The 13,849-nt window shown below is 44.8% G+C and overlaps 1 protein-coding gene across 1 annotated transcript; it reads left to right on the forward strand.

The window, feature by feature from the left end:
- The first annotated feature begins 453 nt into the window (after positions 1-453).
- Positions 454-4,696, forward strand: LOC140740322 (uncharacterized). Its single transcript, XM_073069474.1, has 2 exons — positions 454-1,767; positions 4,036-4,696. The coding sequence occupies exons 1-2, from the start codon at positions 544-546 to the stop codon at positions 4,525-4,527; spliced, it is 1,716 nt and encodes a 571-aa protein (XP_072925575.1). The 5' UTR covers positions 454-543; the 3' UTR covers positions 4,528-4,696.
- The last annotated feature ends 9,153 nt before the right edge of the window (positions 4,697-13,849 follow it).

Consider the following 13,849-nt stretch of genomic DNA (forward strand, 5'->3'; position numbering starts at 1 on the left):
AAGCATGCAAGCCAGAGTTCAAAGGCAAGAGCTGCTTCAGGGTCTTGGGGGTCCAAATCCAATCTTTCCAGACGTAAAATGCTTTCCATGTTTTAAAACTTCCAGTCAATAAAATTGATGCACCATCAATAACTCACTCTGAGACGTAAAAGCGAGGTATCGGCTTTTATTGACTGGAAGAAGGAACAAGCAGTGAGTGACCACCATACTACATCCTGGAGACTGAGAGGCCGGGCTCAGACCTCCATCACCTTTATACAGGGGTCTGTGGGAGGAGCCACAGGAGCAGTCATCAGGGGGCATGTCCAGTGTGGTGAACTAGATATACCTGTCTGACTGCTCCTGTGGCTCCTCCCAAGACCCTGCTGACTACCCCTGTGGCTCCTCCCACAGACCCCTGTATAAAGGCGACTGTGGCCTGCTGCTCTCCCTCATTTCCCCAGGATGTAGTGTTCTTCAGTCAATAAAAGCCGATATCTCACCTCCTAAGTCTCGGCGTGAGTTATTGATGGTGCATCAATTTTATTGACTGAAAGTTACAACATGGAAACCGCTTTACGCCCAGAACGCCTAGACTTGGACCCCCGAGACCCTGGAGCAGCTCTTGCTTTTGAACACTGGCTGGTGTGCTTCCAATCGTACTTAGAGGAGGTTCGTGCCACCGACTCGGCTGTTCGGCGCAAACTTCTCTTCTCGAGGGTCGCCCCAAAAGTTTATTCGTTCATCAGGGACATATCCACCTACGAGGAGGCGCTTGCCGCCCTCCAAAGACAGTACCTGCGGCCAGTAAATCCAGTTTATGCACGGCACCGCTTGGCAACGCGAAAACAGCGGCCTACGGAGTCGACTGCTGAATTTTTCCGCGAGTTACTGACCCTAGCGCGGGACTGTGACTGCAAAGCGCTCACAGCGGAACAGCATAAGGAACTCTTGGTCCGAGACGCTTTTGTGACTGGGGTTCGGTCAGTGTGTATCCGCCAGCGGCTGCTGGAAAAAGCTGATCTTACCTTACGCTCCGCGATAGAGATGGCCGATTCGATAGAGGCTGCGCAACTGTACGCCGAAGAAGTCCAACCGAGCCATTCCCCGGTTCCGAGCGAATTCGCCAACGCCGCTGCCAGTCGCGGTATCTCAAACCCCACGAATTCGCCAGGTACGAAACTCTGTTACTTTTGTGGGCTTCGGAAACATGCCCGGGAACTCTGTCCGGCGCGCGAAGCGACATGTGCCAGCTGTGGGAAGAAGGGCCATTTCGCCAAGGTCTGTAAATCTAAACCGCGCCCGGGGTCGAGCAGCGCCGCGTCTGAGACCTGGGGGCCGCCATTTTGCATGACCGGATGTGGACAACCATCTTTGCCGGCGTCACCTGGCCCCGCCCCTACCTACCCGTGTGCGACCTGGGAGCCGCCATCTTGCATGCCCGGATGTGAGCGGCCATCTTTGCCGGCGTCACCAGGCCCCGCCCCCGCCTCGCCATCTTGCATGCCCGGATGTGAGCGGCCATCTTTGCCGGCGTCACCAGGCCCCGCCCCCGACACGCCCCGTTCAACGCTGGCTTCCGTGACCCTCGATCAAAGCGCTCCGCACCAGCTCGCAAGGTCGATGATGGACATCCTGGTGGAGGGGCACAGGACTAGCTGCCTGTTTGACACGGGCAGCACTGAGAGTTTTATTGACCCGGCCACAGTGAAACGCTGCGGACTCGTGACACGGCCGGTCCGTCGGAAGATCACCTTGGCTTCAGGGTCGCATTCCACAGACATCCGGGTGGGTTGTGTAGCGACATTGGTGGTGCAGGGCACAGAATATCGGAACTTTGCGTTCCTGGTCATGCCTCGGCTGTGCGCACCTGTGCTATTGGGGCTGGACTTCCAGAGCCATCTCGAAAGTGTGACTATGGCATATGACGGGCCCCTCCCACCACTCACTGTCAGGAATCCTCAGTTTGGTGGGACTTCGCCATATACCCCGTTACCGCACACACATACACCCCGAACCCCACATCCCGCCCAGCGCCATGCCGATAGCTGTGCTGCTGACACTATTTGCAACCTCTCCACCCTCAAGATCCCTCCCCCATCGCTGTTCACCAACCTGACCCCCGACTGTAAACCTGTGGCAACTAAAAGTAGGAGGTACAGTGCGGGGGACAGGGCCTTTATTCATTCAGAGGTGCAGCGGCTGCTCAGGGAGGGGATCATTGAGCCAAGCACAAGCCCATGGCGGTCCCAGGTGGTCGTTGTTCGGACTGGGCAGAAAAATAGGATGGTTGTGGACTACAGCCAGACCATCAATAGATTCACGCAGCTTGACGCGTACCCCCTACCCCGCATCGCGGATATGGTCAACCAGATAGCTCAGTACAAGGTGTACTCGACAATTGATCTGAAATCCGCTTATCACCAGCTCCCCATCCGCCCAGAGGACCGCCCCTACACCGCCTTCGAGGCGGGTGGCAGGCTCTATCACTTTCTGCGCGTCCCGTTTGGTGTCACAAATGGGGTCTCGGTCTTCCAGAGGGAGATGGACCGGATGGTGGACCAGTACAAACTGACGGCCACATTTCCCTATCTCGATAACATCACCATCTGTGGTCGCGACTGGTCGGACCATGACGCCAACCTCCAACGTTTTTTCCAGGTGGCCGATGCTTTGAACCTGACTTATAACAAGGACGAGTGTGTGTTCAGAACCACACGACTCGCTATCCTTGGGTATGTCGTGGAGAACGGGGTCATTGGCCCTGACCCCGACCGTATGCGCCCCCTGTTAGAACTCCCTCTTCCCACTACTCTCAAGGCCCTCCGGCGGTGCCTGGGTTTTTTTTCCTATTACGCCCAATGGGTTCCCCATTACGCAGACAAGGCCCGCCCCCTGGTCAAGTCTACCACCTTTCCCCTCTCTGCCGAGGCCCGCGCGGCCTTCAGCTGCATTAAAGGGGACATTGCCAAAGCAACGATGCATGCGGTAGACGAGACCATTCCCTTCCAAGTAGAGAGTGACGCCTCTGACGTCGCGCTGGCTGCTACCCTCAATCAGGAAGGCAGGCCAGTGGCGTTTTTTTCCCGTACCCTTCAAGGCTCTGAACTTCGGCACTCCACGGTGGAGAAAGAAGCCCAAGCCATAGTGGAAGCTATTCGGCACTGGAGGCACTATCTCGCCGGCAGAAGGTTCACCTTGCTGACCGACCAGCGCTCGGTTGCGTTCATGTTCAGCAGCCAACAGCGGGGCAAAATCAAAAATGATAAAATTTTGCGATGGAGAATAGAACTCTCCACCTATACTTACGATATCCTGTACCGGCCTGGCAGGCTCAATGAACCGTCTGATGCCCTATCCCGGGGACCGTGTGCTAGTGCCCAGCTCGACCAGCTGTATGCCCTTCATGCCCAACTTTGCCACCCGGGGGTCACCCGGTTTTATCACTTCATTAAAGCCCGGAACCTGCCGTACTCCCTGGAGGACATCAGGACGATGACCAGGGACTGCCAGCTCTGCGCTGAGTGCAAACCGCACTTCTACCGTCCTGACACTGCGCAGCTTGTCAAGGCCACCCGCCCTTTTGAGCGACTGAGTATGGACTTTAAGGGCCCCCTTCCCTCCACCGACCGCAATGTCTACTTTCTCAGTATTATTGACGAGTACTCGCGATTCCCCTTTGCCGTTCCCTGCCCCGACACTACTACCACGTCGGTCATAAAAGTCCTGCGCCAGCTCTTCACACTGTTCGGATATCCCTGCTATGTCCACAGTGATAGAGGGTCCTCCTTTATGAGTGACGAGTTGCGCCGGTTCCTGCTTGCTAGGGGCATAGCTACTAGTCGCACCACGAGTTATAATCCCCGGGGGAATGGCCAGGTGGAGAGGGAGAATGCCACGGTGTGGAAGGCCATACTTTTAGCCCTTAAGTCACAAGGGTTGCCGGTCTCCCGATGGCAGGAGGTCCTCCCTGAGGCACTCCACTCTATCCGCTCCCTGTTGTGTACGTCCACTAATGCCACCCCTCACGAACGCTTATTCTCTTTTCCCAGGAAGTCTGTCACTGGGACCACCCTGCCAGTTTGGCTGACGTCCCCGGGGCCAGTGCTGCTGCGTAAACATGCGAGGAGTAATAAGTACTCACCACTGGTCGAGAAGGTTCACCTCCTGCATGCTAATCCCCAGTATGCCTACGTGGTCTTGCCTGATGGGCGGGAGGACACGGTCTCTGTCCGCGACCTGGCGCCCGCCAGAGCAGCAGACCACTACCCCGAGCACTCCACGGTAACTTTGCACCCTGTACCCGAAGTGACTCCGCGCGCACCGTGCCCCACACAGACTCCGTATGCGTCTGTTCCAGGGCCCTCGCTCACACGCGAGGGATCCCTGACACCTCCTGTTGGGACAGAATTAACCCACTCTCCGCCTTCGGAGCACACACCACCTCCGGCACCTGTGCTGTCATCACCTCCGGCTCCTGTGCAATTGCAGCCGGAGCTCCGTAGATCGCAGCGAACGATTCGACCACCTGATCGACTTAACCTGTAAATATACTTGGGAATTTTTTTTTAAACAAAGGAGGGGTGAATGTGGTGAACTAGATATACCTGTCTGACTGCTCCTGTGGCTCCTCCCAAGACCCTGCTGACTACCCCTGTGGCTCCTCCCACAGACCCCTGTATAAAGGCGACTGTGGCCTGCTGCTCTCCCTCATTTCCCCAGGATGTAGTGTTCTTCAGTCAATAAAAGCCGATATCTCACCTCCTAAGTCTCGGCGTGAGTTATTGATGGTGCATCATCCAGACAGGTATATGTAGTTCACCACACTGGGTTGGGGCTGGGATTGGTCTCCAGCTTTGACTGATAAGTTCTTTCTACATGTTAAAAACTGAAGGAACAGATTTGATTTTTTTTTGCCCTTGTTTTGTTTTAAGTCTGAGCAGTAGAACAGTTTGATTAGCCTTTGTACCTCAGAGTAAATGAAGATATTTTGTTTATTTAAACCTTAAAAGGAATTTCTCCTTTAATTTTTCTTATTTTGCACTCTCTAACCTCCAGCAAATTAGAAAGAAATCTAAGAATATTAAAAATTAAAATAATAAACTTAACTAAACAGAGATTTGTAAACCAAATCAAATATTTCAAAGTAATTGCAGGTTTTTATCTTGTAGCAATGGCTATGTCTTGGAATATTGTTTATTTCTGAATAAAAATATTTATTTGACATGATGAACTGGAATTAAATAACTCTTAATGAAAGCTAGTAAATACTGAAAGTGAGAAATGTACACTAACAATGAAAACATTCTATTTTTTATAAAGCTGTGTTTTATATCTTAGGAATGTGCTAAGGCTAACGAGCCCTGAAGTGATTTGAGTTTCTCTGCTCTGCAGCAGCTAAATAGCTCCAACAACTTGGTTTCAATCCCAACCTGTGGTGCTGGCTGTGTGTGACTTTGCGTATTCTCTATGTAAATATTTGGGCTTCCCATTGAGGTTCTAGATCCTCCCTTAACCCAAAGACATGCTGGTAGGTTAATATGGGTGGGGCGTGATAGGGTAGGGGGAGGATCAAAATTGATGGTCATGTTAGAGCAACTGGTCTGGGAATGGGACTGATACCAGTGCTCTGAGCTCCACCTTGCTAATATGCTGATTAGCTTCCTTCTGTGCCATTAGATTTATTATGTGGACTTTTAGCCTACTATGTTGAGAGTGCACAACAGGCATATCACATACCCAAATTATGACCATCTGCTGTTGCTATTTTAATGCTCAAGGTAGATTTATAGATGAATACACCATTGCTATAATGTTGGTACATGTCAACACAGGGACTGCGGCTGTAAAATTGGTTTAGATCAAATCAGCTTTCCCATCCCAAATAGGTAATTAATTTTAATATTTACCTTCACTCCCACAACCTTTACTTCTACTTCTACCTCAAAATCTTATGGACTTCCGGTAAGATGGCGATTGTTCCGAACTTTTGTTCCGTTACTGTCGCTACCTTTGCACTAAATGTCTCCATTTTTTAAACCTTAGTTAGGAATTATTTCGGTATCTCTTACTTGCCTGTGAATATATCTAACTTACAATGTCTAGCAAGAGTTCTAAATCTGGGAGAAAAGAAGCTATGACCCCGTCGGACGAGACGATGGTTGCGCTGGGAAAGCTCAGAGACGAAATCTTAAAGGAATTTAAAACCGCTTTCAAACAGTTAGAAGACAAACTGGATCGGATCAACGATAAAGTGGACAAACATGCTGATCACTTATCTCGCATCGATTCGACTTCTGAAGATTTAGAAAGTCGTGTTCGAGACTTGGAGACTCTCTGTTCCAGCTTAGAGGAAAAATCTAATAAACTTCTTTCCAAAATGGTGGATCTTGAAAATCGTAGCAGACGCTGCAACATCAGAATTCTGGGATTACCAGAGGCGACTGAAAAGGGACCAACCGTGAAGTTTTTCGCCGAGTTTCTCTGTGAGTTATTCGGGAAAGATTTGCTTCCGAAGCCACCCGAGCTCAAACGGGCACACAGGGTTTACGTTCCCCCCGGAATTCTGGGCTCCCGTCTGCGACCAGTAATCTTGTGTTTCCATCAATACCAGGTAAAACACAGTCTGATTGTGGAGGCACGTCGCAGAGGTTCTTTTTCTTTCCAGGATACAACCATTCGCTTTGTGGAAGATTTTGCACCCCAGACCTTAAAGATGCGCGCTGAGTTTAAAGGCATAATGAAAGTGCTTTTTGATCGTGGTTTCAAACCTTCCCTTCGTAACCCTGCTGATCTACGAATCAAGCTTAATACCGGGGAATTCAAGTGGTTCAAATCAGCAAAGGAAGCTGAAGCGTTTGTGGCAAGTCTTCCGGCTATCCAGTCATCTTCGGAATCTGATTGGACCTCCTAAAATGGTGGATAAGTACTCCTCGTAGTAAAATTACTTTTTCTGGACTCGGAATTCACTTGAATCACTCAGACATTATTCATTGAAACTTTAAGGGCTGTTGACAATCTCTCCCAGGATTTGGTGTGTGTGTAACCTATTTTTATTCTTGTATAACTTTACCTACAGAGTTCTACAACTAATTCTAACTTGTTTTGGAGGTTCGAAGTCTTTAGTGAAGGCCTCCCTGTTTGTCAGTTCACAGTTCAACTGCTGATTTATTTTTCCTTTGCTTTAAATATTTATTTATTTTATCTTTTTCTTCTCTTCACCCCTTTTTTCTAATCTCTGAATTTTTTTCTCCCTTCTCTGTAAATGGTTGATAAATACTCGTCTTGAATTTATAATTTTCCCCTTCCCTTTCTTTTTTCTTTTTCCTTCTTACCTTTTTTTTCCCTTTCTCTTACTTTATTCTTCTATAATTTTTCGCGGGTAGGTTAGTTTTGGTTTTCTTCCGATTTTCTCTGTATTAAGTTGTATATTTCTGCAGAAGGTGTTCTAATCTGTAGTTATGTTTTCTAGTGCATAAACTAGTTATTATTTGCTATAGTATTTATACAGAACTGTTGTTAATGACACAGATCTGGAAGTTGTATTTGGGTTAATTTTTTTGGTAGAGCTAGCTACTTGTTTTGGTAGCTGTCTAGTTTTGGGTTGTGCGGGTGGTGTGGATTTTCCAGTTCCAGCATCTCTTTATTGCTTAGGACATGTTTATATTTTGACCTTACGAATCTATGTTTACATCTCTGCTCCCAGACTGCTATTGTACTGCTTGATTTTTTATATGCCTGCTGCCTTTTATGCATTAGTAATTGATAATGGCTAGTGCACTTAAATTCGTGAGCTGGAATGTAAAGGGACTGAACCACCCTGTTAAAAGGAGGAAGGTATTCTCACATATTAAGCAACTCAAAACTGAAATTGCTTTCCTCCAATAAACTCATATTCGTTGTTTTCATAACTCCCGGCTTCTGTCAAAGTGGGCGGGTCAGCATTCTCATTCATCCTTTGCCGCTAAAGCTAGGGGAGTTTCCATTCTTATTAACTCAAATATTCCTTTTGAACTCCATAATAAAATATCTGATACAAATGGCCATTTTATTATTGTTTCTGGTAAACTATATAACACTAAAGTTGCACTAGCAAACCTGTATGCCCCCAACTTTGATGATGTTAACTTTTTTGAACGGTTTTTTTCCTCACTACCAGACTTAAACTCATACTCTCTTATATTGGGTGGTGACTTCAACTGTTGGTTGGATCCTAAACTGGACCGATCGTCCTCTGTTACCAGATCACCTACTAAATCTGCCTTAGCTATTCAATCGTTTCTCTCTAATTTTGGTATCTCTGATATATGGCGTTTCCTCCATCCTACGGAGAGAGATTATTCTTTTTTCTCACATGTTCACCATACCTTCACTAGAATTGACTATTTCTTACTCGATAACCAACTTATCCCATTTGCCCACTCTTGTGAATATCAGTATACTGATCTCTGACCATGCCCCAATTACCCTCTCTCTGAACTTTCCTGGTCTCCCTCAGAGGAACAAACACTGGCGGTTCGATTCAACTTTACTATCGGATGATGATTTCGTAAAATTTATTAAGGACCAGATAACCTTTTATTTTAACACTAATACATGTGTAAATTTGTATTAGCACCTGAAGTGCCATCCCAGATTGTCTGGGATGCCATGAAAGCATATCTGAGGGGTCAAATAATCTCTTACACAGCAAATCTCAATAGAAGATCCCGTGCAGATCGAGCAGACCTCATTAACCAGATTAAAGATTTAAGATTTGGATCAAATATATGCCCAAACTAAGAACCCTGAATTATACAAGAAGCGCGTTGAACTCCAAACTAAATTTAACCTTCTGTCCACTCAACCTGTCTAACGCTAACTTCTCGAAAGCAAGAGCCGCTTTTACATTCATGGGGATAAGTCTGGTAAATTCCTAGCCAATCAGCTGAGGCATTCCAAAGCCAAACAACATATTACAAAGATCCGGAAGGAGAACGGAGACTTTACATCGGATCATTTAGAAATTAATGACGCATTTAAAATTTTTTATTCTCGGCTTTATTCCTCTGAATCCCTGAATGACAATATTTCTGTGGATCAATTTTTACAGAATCTGAATATCCCCTCACTTTCATCTGATTTCAAAGCCAAACTCAATGCGCCTATATCACCAGAAGAAATATCTTTTGCAATTTCTGCACTGTCCTCAGGGAAATCTCCTGGACCGGATGGGTTCCCTGTGGAATTTTATAAATCATTCTCCTCACTTCTTTCTCCTCAGTTACTTTCAGTATTATCTGACTCGTTTAATTATGACAAATTGCCACCCTCTTTCAATGAGGCATCTATTATTCTTCTTTTAAAAAAGGGCAAAGACCCAACAGAGTGTTCCTCGTACAGGCCGATCTCTCTGCTCAATGTTGATGTAAAGATCTTAGCTAAAGTGTTGGCTCATAGATTAGAAACCGTTATTCCCTCCATTACCTCTGATGACCAAACAGGCTTTATTAAAAACCATCTCCCTTTTTTTAACATTCGGCGTCTATTTAATATTTTATACTCAGTTCCAACTGGGACTCCTGAATGTGTTATCTCCCTTGATGCGGAGAAAGCATTTGACCGTATAGAGTGGAACTACCTTTTTGCAGTCTTAGAAAAATTTGACCTCGGCCAAAGTTTCATCTCTTGGATCCAATTGCTGTACCTGTGTCCTACTGCTTCTGTTCTAACTAATTTTCAGAAATCCCAAGTATTTAATCTCAAATGTGGCACCCGTCAGGGATGCCCCTTAAGTCCCTTTCTCTTTGATTTGGCTATAGAACCTCTGGCGATAGCATTTCGAAATTGCCCTGAATTGACCGGGATTTGGAGAGGGGGTGTTGAGCATAAAGTTTCTTTCTATGCTGATGACTTATTACTCTTTCTCTCAAATCCGTCTACATCCTTACCTCTAATGTTTTCACTTCTTGACCAGTTTAGCCAGATCTCTGGCTATAAACTCAACTTACATAAGAGTGAACTTTTCCCAATTAATAAAGAAGCACAAGAACTAATATTTTGTGATCTCCCTTTTAAAGTAGTCCATAATCAATTTACTTATCTTGGAATTACAGTCACAAGGAAGTTTAAAGATCTCTTTCGTGAAAACTTTGTCAATCTTTCATATGCTATAAAACAGAGTCTGGTACAATGGTCACCTCTATCTATGTCCTTGGTAGGTCGTATTAATGTTGTTAAAATGTATGTTCTCCCCAAATTTTTATACTTATTTCAATCTATCCCAATTTTTATTCCTAAATCTTTTTTTGATTCCTTAGACTCTATTATTTTGTCATATCTGTGGCAGAATAAGCGCTCTAGAATTAATAAAATCCACCTCCAAAAATCTAAAAAAGAGGGTAGCATGGCTTTACCTAACTTTCGCTTATATTACTGGGCAGCTAATATACGTTGTGCTGCCTTCTGGTCTTTCTTCCACGGTCAACCCGAGTGCCCTAACTGGGTGGCAATGGAGTTGAGTTCCACTAAAGAATTATCTATATCTGCACTTCTTGGCTCTGCACTCCCTAGCAGTCTGCCCAGATCAATAGCTAATCCTCTGGTTAGACACACTTTGCGTATATGGGCTCAGTTCAGGAAATGCTATGGTTTTCAGGGGTTTTCCGTTTCTAGCCTTGTCGCACATAATCACCTTTTTTTTACCTACTACGTACGATTCAGCATTCCATGTTTGGTACAGGAAGGGCATTAGACATTTTGAAGATCTCTTCATTGATAATCGCTTCGCTTCTTTTCAGCAGCTCTCTGTTAAGTTCAACCTGCCTAACGCTCACTTTTTCAGATATCTCCAAATCCGACACTTTACTGCTCCTTTAATTCCTAACTTTCCTGAAATGCCTGCGAAAAATGCTATGGACCTATTTCTTTCCATTAATCCACTAGGTAAAGGTTTAATTTCAATTATCCGAGATAAACTAGCAGCCTTACGATGGGCCCCTGTGGATAAAATTAAAATGGCCTGGGAGCAGGATTTAAATATCTCCCTATCCGAGGAGAGCTGGGACTCAGTTCTCAAATCGGTTAACTCAACCTCCCTCTGCGCTCGCCATTGCCTCTTACAGTTTAAGATTGTTCATAGAGCCCATATGTCTAAATCTAAACTATCTCGATTCTACCCTGGCATTAGTCCGCTCTGTGATAAATGCAAGAGGGGCGTGGCCTCTCTCATCCACATGTACTGGTTCTGTCCTAGCTTGGAGAAATTCTGGAAAGATGTCTTCACTACATTATCGGGTATTCTGAATCAGCACCTAGAACCTAACCCCTTAATTGCTCTGTTCGGTTTTTGGGGCGAGACAGATTTATGTCTGGGTCCGACCAAATGCCGAATACTATCCTTTGCCTCTCTCCTGGCGAGACGCTTGATCCTCCTTAGATGGAGAGATGTTGCCCCGCCCACTCATGCGCAATGGCTTAACGACATTATGGCCTGCTTGGACCTCGAAAAAATTCATTATTCAGTTCTTAATTCGGATCTAAAGTTCCATAAGGTTGGGGACCTTTTATCGATTACTTTCATAACCTTCCTCTTGACTAGGTTTTTTTTTCTTTTTTTCTTCTTCTTTTCGGTCCCTTGCTTTCAGCTCCCTTTTTTTTCTGGTAGTAGGCATTATTATCCTCTGTTACTAAGTGTATTCACAGTCTGGGAGTTTGACTGTCCGGACTTATACTCTTTATACTGTGTGATGGTTGGTCTGGAGTTGTTGTTGTTTTTTTCTTGTGTTGTGGGGCTTGGGGAGGACACTAAGCTCACTTGTCTTTAATTTAGGTGCTTTTTTGTTAAATTCTCTTCATTTGTAGCATATTGTTATTGTATGCTTAATCTTGCACTGTATTAATGCTCCCCATTGGGATTTGGGGTTTTTAATTTTGTAAAATGTTTTGAAAAACTAATAAAAAAATTAAAAAAAAAATCTTACAAGACTATAAGTAAGCAGGAGGATGTTACGGTTCAAGACGAGCATTTTCAGGATTGAGCATTAAATTCTGGTGTGTGTTCTCCTAGCTTCCCCCTCCTGAAAGTCACAGTCAATTCCTTGGCCCTGCTGATGCTGAGTGCAAGGTTATTGCTGTAAAACCTCTCAACCAGACAATCTATCTTACCACTATACACCTCCTCTTTGCTGTCCGAGATTTTTGCCAAGAACAGTGGTATCATCTGCAATTTTATAGATTTTCTTAGCTACACGGTCATGAGGGTAGAGAGAGTAAAGCAGTGGGCTACGTATGCATCCTTGATGCACTATTTATTTGCTTATCTGTCCACTCTTTCTCTCTTTCTCTCTCTCTCTCGTTCCCTCTCTTTCCTTTCCTTTCTTGTAATTTTTACGCCTTTGCACCGAATTTTTGCCGTAAAACAACCAATTTCATATCATATAAAATAGATAATAAACCTGATTCTGAATCTGATTTTGAATTCTGGAGCTGTCAATAGTGCCCACATCTCCTAAATGAACAAAAAGAATTAGTCTCCTCGTGACCCTTCACAGACACGATGGATTTCAGTGTTCCTGAAGTCAACACCTGGGTGACTGCTACAACAGAGACCCATAGATGTGATTGCTTCACACAGTCTCCTGTTGAAACAGATGCAACTTGCTCAGATTTGTATTCTTGAAATGTTTTTGAAAAATCATTGAAGGTGTGCTATTTTTGGTAATTCCCTCTCGAGAATTCAAACTTAATTGTAAGCTATATTCTCTACACCCTACTTATTGTCCAAAAATGACCAATTTCTGCAATTTGATTTAAAATAACTGCAATGCTCTAAATGCAAGCTCTCGATTTATGTACGCGCCCAGGACCTCTTCAATTGAGTCATGTAAATCTTTCACACAAAAACTAATTGCCTGACAGCAAGCAAGATTAGAAAATAGTGAAATTGTAGCTCAACAGGAGAATGACTGAAAATAAATGTCTAATCTCTGACAAAATTAGCCAAATGCATGATGTTGAATTATTGCAGAAGATAGACCAGCAGTTGCTGCAGTTCAGGCATCAATTCCATTTTTTTTCTCTCTAAGTCCTTCATACAATACAAATTTTTAACTAACGAACTGATAACAGCTCACTATTGATGCAGTAAAGTGTCTCAGGGATGTACACCAGGCTGAAAAAATAATGGTGACATAAGCCTTCTTGATTTCCCTATGGATTTATATTCAATTGTAACACAATAGACTTTGATGTGAATGCTATATTTTAAATGGCAAAGCAGTATTTTTAATTTTTAATCATCTTTGTATGTCTTTCCTGCACCGATAAGATTTCTATTAAAGAGAATCATTGCTGCCAATGTGTGCCTGATGATGTTATCCTGTCACCTGATGTTTTTCACCATTTCCATATTAAGTTATCTTTACTAAAATGTGTTGTAATAAATCTGAAGGAAGAAATGACTAATGGCAATTAGAGATTTTATTTATTCCTTCAAATATGTGGATACTATTGACAATGGCAGTATTTACTATGGATCCCCGATTGCCCTCAAAGTGAGAAGGCAGTGAAGAATGGTATTGGAAGATGAGCTGAGAAGATCATCGGGGTCTCTCTTCCCGCCATCACACACATTTACACTACACGCTGCATCCGCAAAGAAAACAGCATTGTGAAGGACCCCACGCACCCCTCATACAAGCTCTTCTCCCTCCTGCCATCTGGGAAAAGGCCCCGAAGCATTCGGCGTCTCACGACCAGACTATGTAACAATTTCTTCCCCCGAGTCATCAGACTTCTCAATACCCAGAGCCTGGACTGACACCAACTTACTGCCCTCTACTATGCCTATTGTCTTGTTTATTATTTATTGTAATGCCTGCACTGCTTTGTG

The sequence above is a fragment of the Hemitrygon akajei genome, chromosome 16 (assembly GCF_048418815.1).
Source record: "Hemitrygon akajei chromosome 16, sHemAka1.3, whole genome shotgun sequence".
NCBI lineage: Eukaryota > Metazoa > Chordata > Chondrichthyes > Myliobatiformes > Dasyatidae > Hemitrygon > Hemitrygon akajei.

Excerpts from the sequence above, each read along its gene's own strand:
- LOC140740322 (XM_073069474.1), top strand. The coding sequence starts at position 544 with ATGGAAACCGCTTTACGCCCAGAACGCCTAGACTTGGACCCCCGAGAC. Across the intron at positions 1,768-4,035 it reads CGCATTCCACAGACATCCGG|TCTGTCACTGGGACCACCCT; the intron begins GTGGGTTGTGTA and ends TTTCCCAGGAAG.